This window comes from Heptranchias perlo, chromosome 27 (genome assembly GCF_035084215.1).
Source record: "Heptranchias perlo isolate sHepPer1 chromosome 27, sHepPer1.hap1, whole genome shotgun sequence".
Lineage (NCBI taxonomy): Eukaryota > Metazoa > Chordata > Chondrichthyes > Hexanchiformes > Hexanchidae > Heptranchias > Heptranchias perlo.
This window is the reverse complement of record NC_090351.1, coordinates 32268481-32284407: the sequence shown is the minus strand read 5'-3', so window position 1 is coordinate 32284407 and position 15927 is coordinate 32268481. Positions and strand designations below refer to the sequence as shown.

Below are 15927 nucleotides of genomic sequence, written 5' to 3'. Positions count from 1 at the left end.
ATCTATTTATCACAACAATGGCTTCCCAAAATTGGTATCAATTCATTGTTATCCTTAAAAAGGAACCATGGCAATAGGACACAACACACTCATTTCATTGGTGTAGCCACATCTACCACCAAACTAAGCATTTCACACACTTATAGAAAAGAAAAGAAGATCAGGAACTCACAGATGATCAAATCCAACAGATGTATCTACAAATTTAAAATGGCTGTGGATTACAGACTGCTAACTCCTTTTTCATGTATTCCTGGTGACTTCAACATGCTATTAATTGTGGGACAAATGCCCAATCAAGAGGCGTCTGACGAGCAGCCAACTGACCATACGGAAAATGACCTCAATGTCCTACAGGCACTAATTATTTGCTTATCAGTCTCTAAAGCCACATGTACAAATTGCAACACTCAAAGAATTACCCAAATAATTTTTAGTAAGTCTGCAAATAGAGTTATGATTTCTTTATCAGTTATAATGGCATTAATAATTGTTGCTGACATTTAGTAATGTAATAAATCGTGATTTGAAAGTTTGGCGTTGTTTAAATTGGAAGCAATACCTTGTTTTTCCACAAGGTCATCATGTTTGATATTTACAGATTATGGTAAAACTCATATTCGCATGAACTGTTGTCGGAATCTATAGACAATGGATAGGATTGATCCCGATTGCTATAAAAGGAGCAACATCCCAGAAACCATTCTTGTCTGATATTCGTAGAAGCATCTGACATTTCCCTGTTGGAGCCATTCTACTGCACCAAGGGACAAAGATGAAGTGGCTGCTCATTGCACTCGCTTGCATTCAGCTCTCTGAATGTTTAGTCAGGTAAGAACTGATGATTGTTGCCTTGCTTTTGAAGTTTAGATATTTTTTGACTGCGTTTTCACACAGATGGACGACGATAATGTCATCAAAATATTTTGAGTTTGTTTTAAACATTTCATGTCTGAATCTTTCTTCTGCCATCAACGCCTGTATGTTTAATGGGCTGATTTATCTTAGGGCCAAATTTTGGAGTCAGCTGCACTGGTTGTGTCGATGTGGAATCAGAAAATTGGACAAATAGGCCGTCAGCATGCTTTGTGCTCAGTTCCACCTGCCTGAGATATTGCGGCCAGCTGCATTTTGTACACCAGAGTGCGTGTACACTTTTCATGCTGTAGTCTCGTTAAGGCCACGGAATGTGCACCTAATTATTTAATTTAATACCTATTGTAATTTTCCAGCTTTTATGCTGCAAAAGTGCCTTTTGCCATTAAAAGCCCAATTTGAATGGGTGCAAAGTTACGTTCCATATGCGATGGGGCTCTTAAAGGTGAACAGGACTGTTTAATTTTTTGTAATGTTCGCATTATCTTGTTAGCACTCTATTGTTTTTTTAATAGATGTGACCAAGATTTATGAAAATTGTGAATATGTGTGGAATATTTTTAGGGGGACAATTTTGATTCATTTATTATGGTAAGTTTGTTTTTCAATCTCCCCAAAAAACAGTCCTTTAATGCACACTATGTCCCTGAAAAGCAAACTGTAAGTGAAACGTTTAGAGGACTTTAGGAGAACATGAACTGGTGCAAAAAAGTGATTCAGTGATTTGTATTACATTCTGCAAAGGAAAGAAAATTTCTTTCACAGTGCTCCACACACAATCAGTGTTCATTTCAATTCACGAGAGCTGATATTCAAACGGAGACTGTCAGATACTTGATAATGCCCTACATGGTCCATTTTGGAAATAGCTGCGCTCATAACTATATAAAAGATTTCTGGCTTATTACATAAGGTATTTTTGTTTACTAATCAGTAAAAGTACATCGCTCGTTTGTACGATACTGAATTTTGTAAAAACAATTATTTAGCTTAATTTAGAAAGAAATATTTAATTCAATGCTGGCACAAAGTGTGACCAATTTCACCCCTATCTTTGCAGAGTGAAATTGTTTAAGGGTAAATCTGTCCGTGATGAATTGGAGGAGCGTGGGTTACTCGAAGACTTTCTGAAGAAACACCCATACAATCCCTATTCAAAATACTTAGGACCGAGCCACATGGAGTCACTGGATGCATCAGAGCCACTTATAAACTACTTGGATGTAAGTAATCTGTAATCTTTTTAAGGAAGAGCAGCAAACAGAGTAGGGTAGAAACATTCACATTCCTATTGAGCTTTACTGCATTTTTCACTTCATTATTCCTCCTACGAGCACAGCAAATATCACAGGCAGTCACTGTGAAGCTGATACATTTCAGCTCAGTACTGAGCGAGGTGCGTCTTTCTGATGAAACCTTTAACCGGGGTTAAAGATTCCCCGTCTGCCCTCTCAATGGGGACGGTAAAAGATCCCATGACATTTTTCAAAGAAGCACAGTGTGGGGAGTTCTCCTGAGTGTCCTGGCCAATAGTTACGCCTCAACCAACATCACTCAAAAAATAGATTATCTGGTCATTATCTCATTGCTGTTTGTGGGACCTTGCTGTGCACAAATTGGCTCCCGCATTTCCTAAATTACAACAGTGACTACACTTCAAGAAGTACTTCATTGGCTTTGAGGCGTCCTGGGGTCGTGAAAGACGTTAAATAAATGCAGGTCTTTCACTACCAAAATCACACGACAGGTATTAAATCCAATTATCTAGATCAAGATCCCTATTGAAACTGACAATAGTCACTCACCATTCCTACATATATTTAATTCCACTGCTTACCTGCCACACTAATTGAATCTGTGGAATATTCTCCAATAGTAACAGTACCTCCTTTAGAATTATTAGTCATTTGGAAAACTAAGGGGTTAATTTTAACCTAACCCACCCGGAATGTAAAACTGGGCGGGTTGTAAATCTAATCCGATCCCATTAATTTCCTGCCGGGCGGGCTAGGTTAAAATTACCCCCAAGTTAAACTTTTAGCAATCTAAGCGCATCGGCTTCACCACATATTCCTTGTAACACATGTGGAAATATCGTGCGCTGCTGTCTGAGAACCGGATACAATTCTAATTTTGTGTCCTTCTTTTAATTTCCTAACAGCTGATGTACTACGGAACAATCAGTATCGGGACCCCACCTCAGAGTTTCACCGTCGTCTTTGATACTGGTTCATCTAATCTTTGGGTCCCATCGGATTACTGCAGTAGTTCAGCATGCAGTAAGTAGATGTAAATATAGAAAATTGTAGTAATTCTGGTAATAGCACACTGATTATTTGGTTTTCTTGACCACATGAAAGTACGATACAGTTATTCCCCTTAATTCAAATTTGCTTCATTCAAATGATCTTATAATTCAATTTTTCAGCACTAAATACCCACTTGACTGTGTAATATAATATTGCTTAATTCCATTTTTTTAGCCTTTGAATTATCAGGAATAGACAGTATATGAAAGAAGCTGGGAGCACAAAAATTCAGGCTGATTTAGGTTCAGACTGTGTAAGTTATACCTTGGATCTGCTGGTCAGTGGTCTGAGGAGGAAACCCAGTAACTCCTACTTCCCAGGTATGTTGCATTCATCACCTGTTGGATGAGTCAGCAAAGTCACTACCAACCAAAAAGATACAGGGAGGAATAAGAAGGAACTAAATAAATTTCACGGATTATCAAGCTTTTTTTCCAAATTAACAGAACTTGAAAACACAAAAAGGTATTGCTATATGACAAGTACCTGCTGAAATGACCTGGAGTTGACAGACCTGAGTTATACTTCCCATCCCTCAGTCTGGAGAAAGAGACTGAGGGACTCTGAGAAGGCATGTAGCTAAAATTGATCCATCAAAAAGATTGGGCTTGCTGGGCCCTTTGGCCATTTCTTGATCCTAAAAGTTCTTGGGGTCGATTATCGCTGCCTTCGCCTGGCATTAACAGCACGGTGATGGCCTCAAAATGGGATCAGTAACCTTACCACCGGGTGCTGCCGGCTCCCATTTTGAAAGTGGCCGACTGCGAGGTTTCCAAAGCGTCAGCCTGTTTCAGACGATAGGCTCCTTCTAACGTGGAAATTGGGGTCCAGTGATGTAAATACCAACCTGATTGCCATCTTTGGTCAGAGCTTGCACCTTACACACTCCGACCAGTTCCACAGGCAATGGAGCCGAGGAGGCCCGGCAAAGGTAGGTATTGAATTATTTTTGTAGGCCCCGGAGGAGCAAGAGTGATCCTCCGGGGCCCACCAAAATAATCTAGGTCACTGCCTCCCCGAGATCTCAAACCTCCATGATTATGACGTCCATCCGTCCTTCCCCCCCCACAGCACGTGACCTTGATACCTTACCATACACCCCCACACCCACCCCCGCCCCCCCATTCATTCGCAGTGAGCCTCTTCGCCACTGGAATGGTCGGCCAACCAGCGTGCTCCGCTGGCTCGTCATGCAAAAGTCAAAATCGACCCCTTGTGTTCTTTTTAGAGGAAGCAATGTAATTTTTTTCGAAATGATTTGCAAAATTGTCTTAGAATTAAGAAGCCAGATAAAATGTCCAATGGGCTGAATGAATTTCGATTTTGATTTTAAAATTCTCATCCTTGTTTTCAAATCCCTCCATGGCCTCATCCCTCCCTATCTCTATAACCTCCATAACCCTATCTCTGTAACCTCCTCCAGCCCCACATCCCTCTGAGAACTCTGTGTTCCTCCTATTCTCGCCTCTTATGCATCCCCGATGCTCCTTTACACCTACCTCTTTGACCAAGCTTTTGGTCACCTGTCCTAATATCTCCTTATATGACTCGGTGTTAAATTTTGTCTGATAATGCTCCTGTGAAGCGTGTTGGCACGTTTTGCTACGTTAAAGGTGTTACATAAATGCAAGATGTTGTTGCATTGAAATAAACACTAAAATCTAATGAAACTAATTGGATAAAATGTGCTTTTGTGTAGATGATCATCGCAAGTTTGATCCAACTGCCTCCTCAACATTTCAGATGTCAAAAAAATACCTTTCCATCCAATACGGTACAGGCAGCATGACTGGCATACTAGGATACGATACTGTCAGAGTAAGTCAAACTAGTGGATTTCCCATGCCTGAGGCGCGGTGCCCAAAAGTGAACTCAGTGCTCCAGATGGGGTCTGACCAAGGCTCTATACAACTGAAGCATCACTTCCTCCCCTTTGTATTTCAGCACCTTTGAGATAAAGCCCAACACTTCATTAGCCTTTTTGATTGTTTTTTGTACCTGTCTACTGGCTTTTAATGATTTGTGTGCTTGGACTCTCAAGTCTCTTTGCTCCTCTACAGTTCCTAGTTTCTCACCATTTAGAAAATACTCCGATTTATCTTTCTTGATTCCAAAGTAGATGACCTCACACTTGCCCACATTGAACTCCCTGCCACTCATTTAATCTGTCCATGTTTCTTTGTAACTTCCTGCTCCCATCTGCACTACTTACTGTTCCTCCTAACTTATTGTCATCTGCAAACTTCTACAACTCTCTATTCCTTCATCTAGGTCATTAATAAATATGGTGAAAGGTTGGGGCCCCAGATCAGATCCCTGGGGAACACCACTTGTCACATCCTGCCAATCAGAGTACCTGCCCTTTGTCCCCACTCTCTGTATCCTACCTCCCAACTAATTTCCAACCCAAGTCAAAAGGCTATCTCCAATTCCATGCACTCTCATTTTTACTAATAATCTCTTGTGCGGAACCTTATCGAATGTTTTCTGGATGTCCACATAACTAACATTCATAGACACTCCCTTATCCGATTTATTAGTGACATCCTGAAAAAATTCAACTAGGTTAATCAGACATGATTTACCCTTATCGAAGCCATGTTGACTCTCTCTGATCATCTCATATTTGTTTAAGTGCTCAGTCACTCTATCCCAAATAACAGATTCCAGTAGCAACTGAGTGCACTTCAAAGGTATCTCATTGGTTGTAAAACATTTTGTGTCATGTGAAGGATGTGCAAAGGCGCTACATAAATATAAGAAATCATAGAATCATAGAATGGTTACAGCACAGAAGGAGGCCATTCAGCCCATTGAGCCTGTGCCGGTTCTTTGTAACTACAATCCAGTTAGTCCCATTCCCCCTGACTTTCCCCATAGCCCTGCAAATTTTTTCCCTTCAAGTATTTATCCAATTCCTTTTTGAAAGCCACAATTGAATCTGCTTCCACCTTTCAGACAGCGCATTCCAGATTATAAACACTCACTGCTTAAAAAAGTTTGTCCTCATGTCACATTTGGTTCTTTTGCCAATCACCTTAAATCTGTGTCGTCTGGTTCTCAACCCTTCCGCCAATGGGAACAGTTTCTCTTTATTTACTTTATCTAAACCCTTCATGATTTTGAACACTTCTAGCAAATCTCCTCTTAACCTTCTCTGCTTAACATATTGGACACAACACTCCAGTTGTGGCCGAACCAGTATTTTGGAAAGGTTCAACATAACTTCCTTACTTTTGTACTCGATCTCTCTATTCATAAAGGCCAGGATCCCAAATGCTTTCATAACCACTTTCTCAAAGATTTGTGCACGTATAAGTTCCTTCTTCTTTCTTTAATTTACAAATACTGCCGGTCCCATATTTCTCGGGACGTGATCCTGCCAGAGATTTCAGGGTCAGTGTGACAGCACCTAATTAGCATGGAGCAAGTGGCACTATGGGCACATCTCCGATACCTGCTTGGCCCACGCAGTCAGAAACTCTGGAGCCCACCTGCCATTGTGGGGGAGGTTGTCCAAGATTCCCCCACCCCCACCCCATGTCTTCCTCGGCCCCTGGAGGAAGAGATGGTGATCTGGAAAATTGTTTTAAATCGTGATTCATTTCTTCAGTGGCCTGGACCTCACCAGTGGGACCCACATCTGGCCATTTGGAGGCCGCTGTGCCTCACCTCACTGGATGTATTGGTCTCCAAAGATACGCCAAGTCCTGACTGAGGCATTGGAGCAGGAATCCCCCGTGTAGGGAGGCTCTACCCCTGCCTCCGTGCCTCCGAAGACATTCACCTGGTAAGGGGCAGCTGGAGGTTCCATGCCTTGCAGGGGCAAGTCGGAAACAGCAGAGAACAAGAGCAACTGGATCATTGCCACTTCATTGGGGTGTTCCATCCGTCACTTGCAACAGTTACAGTGGGAAACTGGCAGAACCCCTTGTACGTTCATTACTACCAGTAACTCTGTTACTTGACTTCCTTTCAATATGATCAGCCTGAAGTGTTTAAACAGTTTTTGTTTTCATTAGGTATCCGGCATTGATATCACTCACCAAGAATTTGGTTTAAGTACCACTGAGCCTGGCAGTTTCCTTTACTATGCTAAATTTGATGGAGTTCTGGGATTGGCCTATCCAAATCTTGCATTATCAGGCGCCACAACTGTTTTCCATAACATGATGTCTGAGCGTTTGGTGGAGGAGCCTATTTTCGCTTTTTACTTGACCAGGTGAAGTATTTTTTTTAACGTTCGCTACTTCCAAATCAATTTTTCTCTTAAAGAACATCCATCAACGTCAACATAAACTTTTCCTTTTCTTCCAACTTTTCTTTATCAACAACATTGACATTATCGGCTGGATTTTCCTCTGCCTTATCACCCAATCGGCAATACAGCAGTGGCAAATGAAGTTTAATAAGGCCATAAAAAAGGCAAATCAAGCACTAGGGTTCATTTCTAGAGGGATAGAATTGAAAAGCAAAGAACTTATGTTAAACTTGTGTCGACCCTTGGTTCGATCACACTTGTAGTATTGCGAACAGTTCTGGTCTCCATATTATAAAGAGGATATAGAGGCTTTGGAGAGGATGCAAAAAAGATTCACAAGGATGATCCCAGAACTGAGAGGATTTATTTGTCAGGAAAGGCTGAACAGGTTGGGACTATTTTCTCTAGAAAATAGAAGACTGAGGGATGACCTATTGGAGGTCTTTAAGATAATGATAAGGTTTGATAGGGTAGACGTGGAGAAAATGTTTTCACTTGTAGGGGAGTCCAAAACTAAAGGTCATAAATATAAAATAGTCAATAGTAAATCCATTGGGGAATTCAGGAAAAACTTCTTTACCCAGAGAGTGGTTAGAATGTGGAATGTGCTGCCACAAGCAGTAGTTGAGGCAAATATCATAGATGCATTTAAGGGAAAGCGAGATAAGCACATGAAGGAAAAAGGAATAGAAGGGTATCCTGATAGGGTTACATGAAGTAGGGAGGGAGGAGGCTCATGTGGAGCATAAATGCTCGCGGAGACCAGTTGGGCCGAATGGCCTATTTCTGTGCTGTAGCTTTGATGTAACTCGATGTAAAATGGGGACTTAAGAACATAAGATAAGAACTAGGAGCAGGAGTAGGCCATACGGCCCTTCAAGCTTATTCTGCCATTCATTATGATTCTGGCTGATCTTCAACCTCAACTCCACTTTCCCATCCGATCTCCATATCCCTTGAAACCTTTAGTAGACGGGATGCCTACAGTCAGATCCCCACCCCTGTCTGCTCCATGGTAAATTTTCCAAATCCTCCCCCCACCCTCCAACTCCCTGCAGGGATCTTAGCCATGTGACCCGTGACGACCCAGAAAATTTAAATGGAGAACTGGGTCAGGGAAACCGGTCAATTTCCCTCAGACAGTGTACTCGCCCTAGAGGAGAATCCAGCCCTGTAGGTATTGCTGTTTGATATTTCGGTGGCATTTCTTGAGGGTCTTAGCTTTAATTATGAAGGGTTTTGATCGAGTAAATAAAGAGAAACTGTTTCCACTGGCAGGAGGGTTGGTGACCAAAGGACACAAATTTAAGATCTGCAAAAGAACCAGAGGGGAGATGAGGAGAATTTTTTTATGCAGCAAGTTTTTATAATCTGGAATGCACTGTCTGGAAGGCTGGTGGAAGCAAATTCAATAGTAACTTTCAAAAAGGGAATTAAATATATACTTGAAAATAAAAGATTTTCAGAACTATGGTGAAAGAGCAGAGGTGTGGGATTAATTGGATAGCTCTGTCAAAGAGCCGCCACAGGCACGATGGGTTTACTTTTTCTGTTGTGGGATTTAGTGGGGTCCTTCTGCATAATTTACACCTTCTCTAGGATTTACAGTGAGTGTACCAGCATATTAACAATTACTTTCAAACACGTATTTGACAAAAAAGACCACTATGATATGATGTCCAAAAGACTAGGATGTGAGAGAAATTTTGAAGCTGCACAGATCCAGTTTTAATTTCTTTTTATTCTTTGTTTTACAGACGGGCTGGTGAGTCCGGAAGTGAAGTTGTATTTGGTGGAGTTGATCCAAACCACTACACCGGTCAAATTAACTGGGTGCCCGTCACTGAGCAAGGATACTGGCAAATCCTCGTGGACAGGTAAATGTCTAACCCATTTACAATTGGCAAGCATTCCGTAACAATCACATTGCACTCAAAATGGCAAGTCACCAACTATGCTTATCAGCTTATGACGGTACAAATTGGACCTCGTTGTGGCCATTTTACGGGCATAAAATGGGCGCAACGGGCTAATTTCGGGGACCAATGCCCCACGCCCAAAGGATACCTGGAAGATGTCTGACCCGATATTGACATATGTAAATGAGGAGCCTAATGCCTGTTTTAGGCCCACTCGCCGAAATGTGATATCGCAAAGTCGAACAGGAGCCAGGCCTGCTCCGCCCAGGATTCTTAAGCAGTTGCCAGGCGACCGCTGCCAAAAGGTAAGTGTTTTTTAACACCTAACCCAATTAATATTCATGAAGCCCGAGGCCCAGTTTCGGAACGGACTCGGGACTCCCGGTTCGGAGCGCGTGCTGCAGCCACATCGCCCCCTTCGCAACCCAAACCAGGCGCTGATGTACGTGTACCCCTGATCCACTGTGCCTGATAGTCCGATTTGAGCTCAATGTGTGCAAAGCCCAGCAACAGTAGCGGAAATTACCCCAGTTTCTAGAAGCTAACTGGATTAAGACGCATGTTGCAAAAAGAAAGTTATAATCAACAGAATCGAGAAATAAAGCACTTCCAACGACAAAATGAAACTTAGAACTTTGGTGCTGCAGTTTCAATTCACCGGGGGTTCATTTCCAACTTCGCTGCCAGGGCAAGATCCTGGAATAATGATCAGGCAGGTTCTACAACCAGCTGGCAGTCCTTCCTGCCAGGTTAGAACCCAGGCAGCGAATTTTAAAATGAGCCCCGACAAGAGTGTAAATAATGCCTCAGAAGTCCAGTCCTGGTATTACATTGAAATTTAGATTCACGTCTTCAGTTCACTGCTGCTTCTGTTTTTTTGCAAATACAAAAGGCAAATACCTAATTGTTTGAGGGTTAACAACAACAACAACTTGCATTGATACAATCTAAAACATAGTAAAGCTCCCCAAGGTGCTTCACAGGAGCGATTATCAAACAAAATTTGACACCGAGCCACAAAAGGACAGGTGACCAAATGCTTGGCCACAGAGGTGGGTTTTAAGGAGCGTCTTAAAGGAAGAGAGAGAAATAGAGAGGAGGCGAGATTTAGGGTGGGAATTAATTCAATTAATGTTAACAGCACTTTCCTCTTTCAGTGTGACAATCGATGGGCGGGTTGTGGCCTGTAATGGGGGCTGTCAGGCCATCGTTGATACTGGAACTGCTCTGCTCACTGGTCCCAGTGGTCCCATCAGCAGAATCCAGCAATACATTGGTGCAACTGAAGGATCCTATGGACAGGTAAGTCCCCATGGTACAGATCAGATTTTACAATGAACCAACAGAGGTTGTATTGAAATATTTTTCATATTATGGTATTTATAAGATGCTGTTTTATTTAAGAGATTAGTTTGTAAAGACTTAATAGCTAAATACATCAATCAATAGTGTATACTGTAATTTCTCTTCTGTTACTGCTCTGTAATACAGAGCTCTCTTTAGAAGCACAATAAGGTACAATAGAGGGAATATGGGTAGTGCTATGCATTATCATCCTGGCTTTCACTTCCCATATTTGGATTTGAATCCACCCTGCACTAATGGGACAAACGTCTCCTGCATTTGTCGGCTGTAAGGATGCTATGTGAAAGGAGTTTTGGCAGTTGCAATTAAATTCCTTAATCGGCAAGGGGCATCAGCACAAAAATTGCCCCTAATTTAGCAATAATTGACAATCTCACTCAGGTCATGGGATATTTGGTGTGTGAAATGGAGAATGCCACACAGGTACAGTACTGGGCACTGTTCTGAAGTTGGGACTCAAGTACCTAGTTGGAGAACAGTAGAGGTGTCATAAATTCGATAGCGCAGTGGTGAAGGACAGAATACTACAGCCTGGTCTTCAGTTGCTTCCAAGCCTTTATTCGCAGAGAGCAACATTCCCCACACAGTGTACCCCCTAGAAAAGCTCTCATATAAATGGATACAAGAGAGTCCCCAATTGATACACACCACCTGAATACAATTAACACTAATTGATATAAATCACATGGATGCAATTAACAAGAGGAAACTTTATTTTGTATCTGACTCTGTTGTCCCTAACCTGGGAGTGCTTGGATGCTGACAGGTACCTAAAATCTTCCATTAACCCAGTGCTAACATTCCTCATCGTGATAAGCATAACTATTTACTTCAAAGACTTACAGTGGTACCATTGATTCTGACTTTCATAGGTAGTTGCAAGGTACAAAAGAATCTCCACAACCGAGCTCAGCACCCATCGAAATGACTAAATTTAAGGCCTGTTAAACCACGAAACCATAGGGCTTCCTCTGCACTCCCGCTGTAAGTCTGGTGGAAGTGCACCAGACTGAGGCTGCAAATTGGGCTGGTCTGGCCTTGCGACAGGGAATGCTTGTGGTCTTGCAAAGGGTGGCGCTTTCACCAACTCCAAACAAGACCAGTGACGTAGGAGGGTTGGGACTGGGGATGGAGAATCTCAATGCTGGGAGTTCCCGTGTGCCCAGTGTGCCTGGCCTCTCAAAGGCCAAATGGATGATCAATATCGGGACACCTGGAGAAACCGAGCTGCTAAATGGTGGATGTGAGTCCCACCTAGGGACTTGGGTTGCAGCCTGGACCCCCAATGAAAAGGTAAAAAAACAAATTGCATATTTTTAAACATTTGCCCCCTTTACGAAGAGGGCCAATGGAGGCATTTCAGCTTTCTTTCCGGGAGATCCTAGCAGTTCCTCCTCCACAAGCCCAGCAATTAACGGCCAATTTTCCAGCCTCTGGGGGCAGGTAGGTGCCCTCGATACACCATTGGTGGTAAGAGTGCCCACCAATGGGTTTGCAGGCATTCTCCCCATAACCTTGGTAATTCCACTGGGATCAGTGGAGAAGGTTCCTAGCAGGAGCATCTCAGCACTTATGCTGGAATGTAGACACAGCTACTTTAAAAAGTGACCAAATGTACATCCAATAATTACATCATTGATTTTTCTATTTATACACGTATTTCCTGCAATGCTTCTCTGAGAATGTTTCGCATCAAAACTTGTTTTACTTTGACCTGCTCACGACCATTGTTAAATATTTCACTTTTTTCTTACAGTATTCCATCAACTGCAACAATCTGCCCAACATGCCTGATGTGGTCTTCAAAATCAATGGAATTGACTATCCCCTTTCTCCATCTGCATACACACTCCAGGTACATTAATAAAATGACTTTGAATGGTTTGACTATGTTCCTCTGACTTCAGTATCCAGTAAGATTGCTTGTTAATGAAATGCAAGATAAGATAAGTAAATAAGCAGAAAATTAATGAAAATGTGAATAACTGGTAGATTTCAGTAATGTATCCTACATTTAATGAAAAAGAAGTTTCCATATCAATTAATAAGGCAAGAAAGTCAAGAGATAATGCTAAATGGAAATGAATGGGAATTGTCTGTGGCACAACAGTGGATCAGTAGACAGATTGAGAGACTGATGGACTGAACAATTTACATTTTTGTCAATTTTTTAATGAGTGGATTATGATACAAAGGGCCCTCTACAAAAATCGATCACTCAGGCACGCAAAATTCCAATTCACAGATAAAGTTCAAGCTCACCTTCACATTCCGTTCACTCCCAGTAAATAGAAATTTTGCTCCAGCCAATTGATTTAAGTACATTATTCTTAAGTGAGGCACGATATGTTTCTCACTTATCCAGTTTTTATTTATCAGCCCATTAAACATAATTCATCCTGTTAAATTTCACCGTATCTTTTCTAGTCACTTTTGTTTTGATTGGATAATTCTGTGCATCATTGAAATAAACAGTTGCAAATTCATTTCTTTTTGTGGTGTTTGCAGAAATTCTCATCCAAGTAAACAGTTTCTTGACAAGCTGTGTGTGTGAGGACTCAACTGTGCTATTAAGTGATAAACTTAGGTTCCTCATTTCACCTGGAAAGTTAATAGGCGTCAATCGGCTGGTGGAGTTACTTACAAATGAGAATGGAAAATCAAGAGCATGAGTAGAACTCTTTCAGGTCTTTCATCAAATAATGGTTTAAGGACTGATTTAACATAGCATAGTGATCATAAAGGAAGAAAATATGGAAGATGTTTTCATTTTTTATTAATATACTCACAGAAGAATCGGAATTAGCAATGAAGTAGTTCTAGGGGACTGACTCTCACTCGTTGCATTTCTTCCAGGGCCAGTACGGCTGTTCAAGTGGATTTGGTGCCATGTCTCTTCCAAGCTATTCTGGAGACCTCTGGATTCTGGGAGATGTCTTCATTGGACAATATTATTCCATCTTTGACAGAGGAAACAATCAAGTGGGCTTTGCCCAAGCTGCGTAATTTAATCATTTAAGATTTTATTTAAGGCACATTCCGATCCCATTTTGAAGCCTTTGCTCATTCATCTGCGATGATTGAAGCACTAGATCAGAAGGTAACAATAATTCAAATGAATATTCAAGCTGATCTGATTCCACATGAGATGCAGCAAGAAAAATCTCATGAATAAATTCAATGAACTAAAATCATTAATTAGATCTGAATTAACTATCACCCATACTGACCTACAAATTCAATGAATGGCTCCATCAAATGTGTATTAAATAGATAATCTTGCAAAGTCAACATTGGTTGGTAAACCACGTTGTAGACACACTCCGATTTTTTTCTCCATTCTGTTGTCAAGAACCCGAAATGTTATTACTATCAAGCAGCGTGATTTCACCTTATTGGTGTATGTCAGGTGTTTTCTATTTGTTTTAGGAAGTTTCATTTCTTTGTTGCAACAGCTCAGCAAAATAAAATTACAATAAACTTAGAAATATTGCAAACATTTTGTCCGTTGTTACTGTTTTTGTTAGATCTGATTGTGGGTGGAGATGTGGGCTGCACTTCACTTCAGCTACAAACTCATGAGGGACAATTTTCTAGGTTCGAGCACACCATGAATTTGGATGGGGGCCCGTAACTCCAGGTCTCCACTCCCACAGCACTGCCCACGATTTTCCTGTCAAGTTTTATTTGGCGGCCCACATCTTGGCACCAGAAGTCGGTTTGGGTATTTAAATCATAGGATTATTGGAATTGCTAGAGGAGAAAAGACTACAGTCCACCGAGTCGCCTTCTACCAATCTGGCAGTCTCATGATACAATGATAAAGAAGTTGTTGACTCACCATGGCAATCAATCTCTATCAATTAGTCTACAACAGAGGTGAGGTGTAGAAAACCCACAGTGGTGAAGAGCTTTGGGAACCATGAGGTAGAAATTCACTGGTGCTTGGTTTCGGGTGCGAAGGCTGTGATGCGGCCGCAACGCACGCCAAGCGTTGAGTCCCGAGGCCGGCTGAAAATTGGGCCCCGGGTCTCATCTAAATAATCTGGATGAGCTTCCAGTGCCTGTCGCCCCTCATTTACATACATTAGGTGCCTAAGACTTGTTTTATGCAGCCTCCAGCAATGCCTGAAAATTGGCCCGACCCAATTTCGGGGAATAAGACGTTGGTCCCCAAAATTGGACCTCTTTGTGTATGTAGAATATCAGAGACGGTTGATGAAGGTAGTGCTGTAGATGTTGTATATATAGACGTTCAAAAGGCATTCGATAAAGTACCACATAACAGACTTATTCGGAAAATAGCAGCACAGGGGATTAAAGGAACGGGGGTAACTTTGGTACGTAATTGGCTAAGGGATAGGTGGAGGAGAGTAGTGGTGAACGGATGTTTCTCTGATCGGAGAGAAGTATGCAGTGGGATCCCCAGGGGTCGGAATTAGGATCATTGCTTTTCTTGTTATATATAAATGACCTGGACTTGGGTAAAGAGAGTACAATTGTAAGGTTCTCAAAAAGTCACAGATCCCCCAAAAACACAGAGAAAAGCCCGAAAGAAATTCACCTTTTCCCTGAGTGTGGAAAAACTTTGGCCCCTGACTTAAAATCCTAAGATGGAAGGATAGGTGAGAGGTCACCAGACGAATCCACAACCCACACGTGGCAGGTGGGAGAATTACTGCTTCAGACATGTCTCTGTTTTAATGCAAAACAGACAGCAGGGGGTCGACAATCACTCCCATTGAAAGAGGCAACTTTTCCAGACGTGGTGGGGCCATGCTTTTGTTTTAAAGCAAAACCAACAACACCTAGGACGTTGGATACAAAAGGAAGCCTTGTGTGACAAGCTCTAGAAAATCAGAATTAACAATGACACATTGGGAGAAGCAATTTGCAATATGATGAGGGACCATCAAAAAGCCATCAAAGATTCTTAAGGGCTTTGTAAGAACTGTTTAAACAGACTTTTGTGAGAGAGACATGCTCAAGGCGAAAGCTCTCTCTCTCTCTCTCTCTCTGGCTTGCTGGCTCTGGTGGGCTGCTTGTCTTAGTTCTGCCTGTGTCTGGAAAGAAGAGCAGTTTCCAGCAGACAACAAGGAAAGCAGTTCGACAGGGAAGGTCAGCAGCTCTAGAAGCAGGCCGACACACAAGAAGCAACCAGAGCAACAGTCCCAGTGACCATCAGACACCTCGCGGC

General features: G+C 41.9%; 1 protein-coding gene across 1 annotated transcript; it reads left to right on the top strand.

The window, feature by feature from the left end:
- Positions 1 to 775: 775 nt before the first annotated feature.
- Positions 776 to 13736, top strand: LOC137344726 (pepsin A-like). The gene is made up of 10 exons (XM_068007858.1): positions 776 to 831; positions 1937 to 2099; positions 3038 to 3155; positions 4885 to 5003; positions 7208 to 7407; positions 7907 to 7916; positions 9217 to 9323; positions 10523 to 10667; positions 12487 to 12585; positions 13587 to 13736. Exons 1-10 carry the CDS (start codon positions 776 to 778, stop codon positions 13734 to 13736), a joined length of 1167 nt encoding a protein of 388 aa, XP_067863959.1.
- The last annotated feature ends 2191 nt before the right edge of the window (positions 13737 to 15927 follow it).

Excerpts from the sequence above, each read along its gene's own strand:
- LOC137344726 (XM_068007858.1), top strand. The coding sequence starts at position 776 with ATGAAGTGGCTGCTCATTGCACTCGCTTGCATTCAGCTCTCTGAATGT. Across the intron at positions 832-1,936 it reads CTCTCTGAATGTTTAGTCAG|AGTGAAATTGTTTAAGGGTA; the intron begins GTAAGAACTGAT and ends CTATCTTTGCAG. Across the intron at positions 5,004-7,207 it reads TAGGATACGATACTGTCAGA|GTATCCGGCATTGATATCAC; the intron begins GTAAGTCAAACT and ends TGTTTTCATTAG.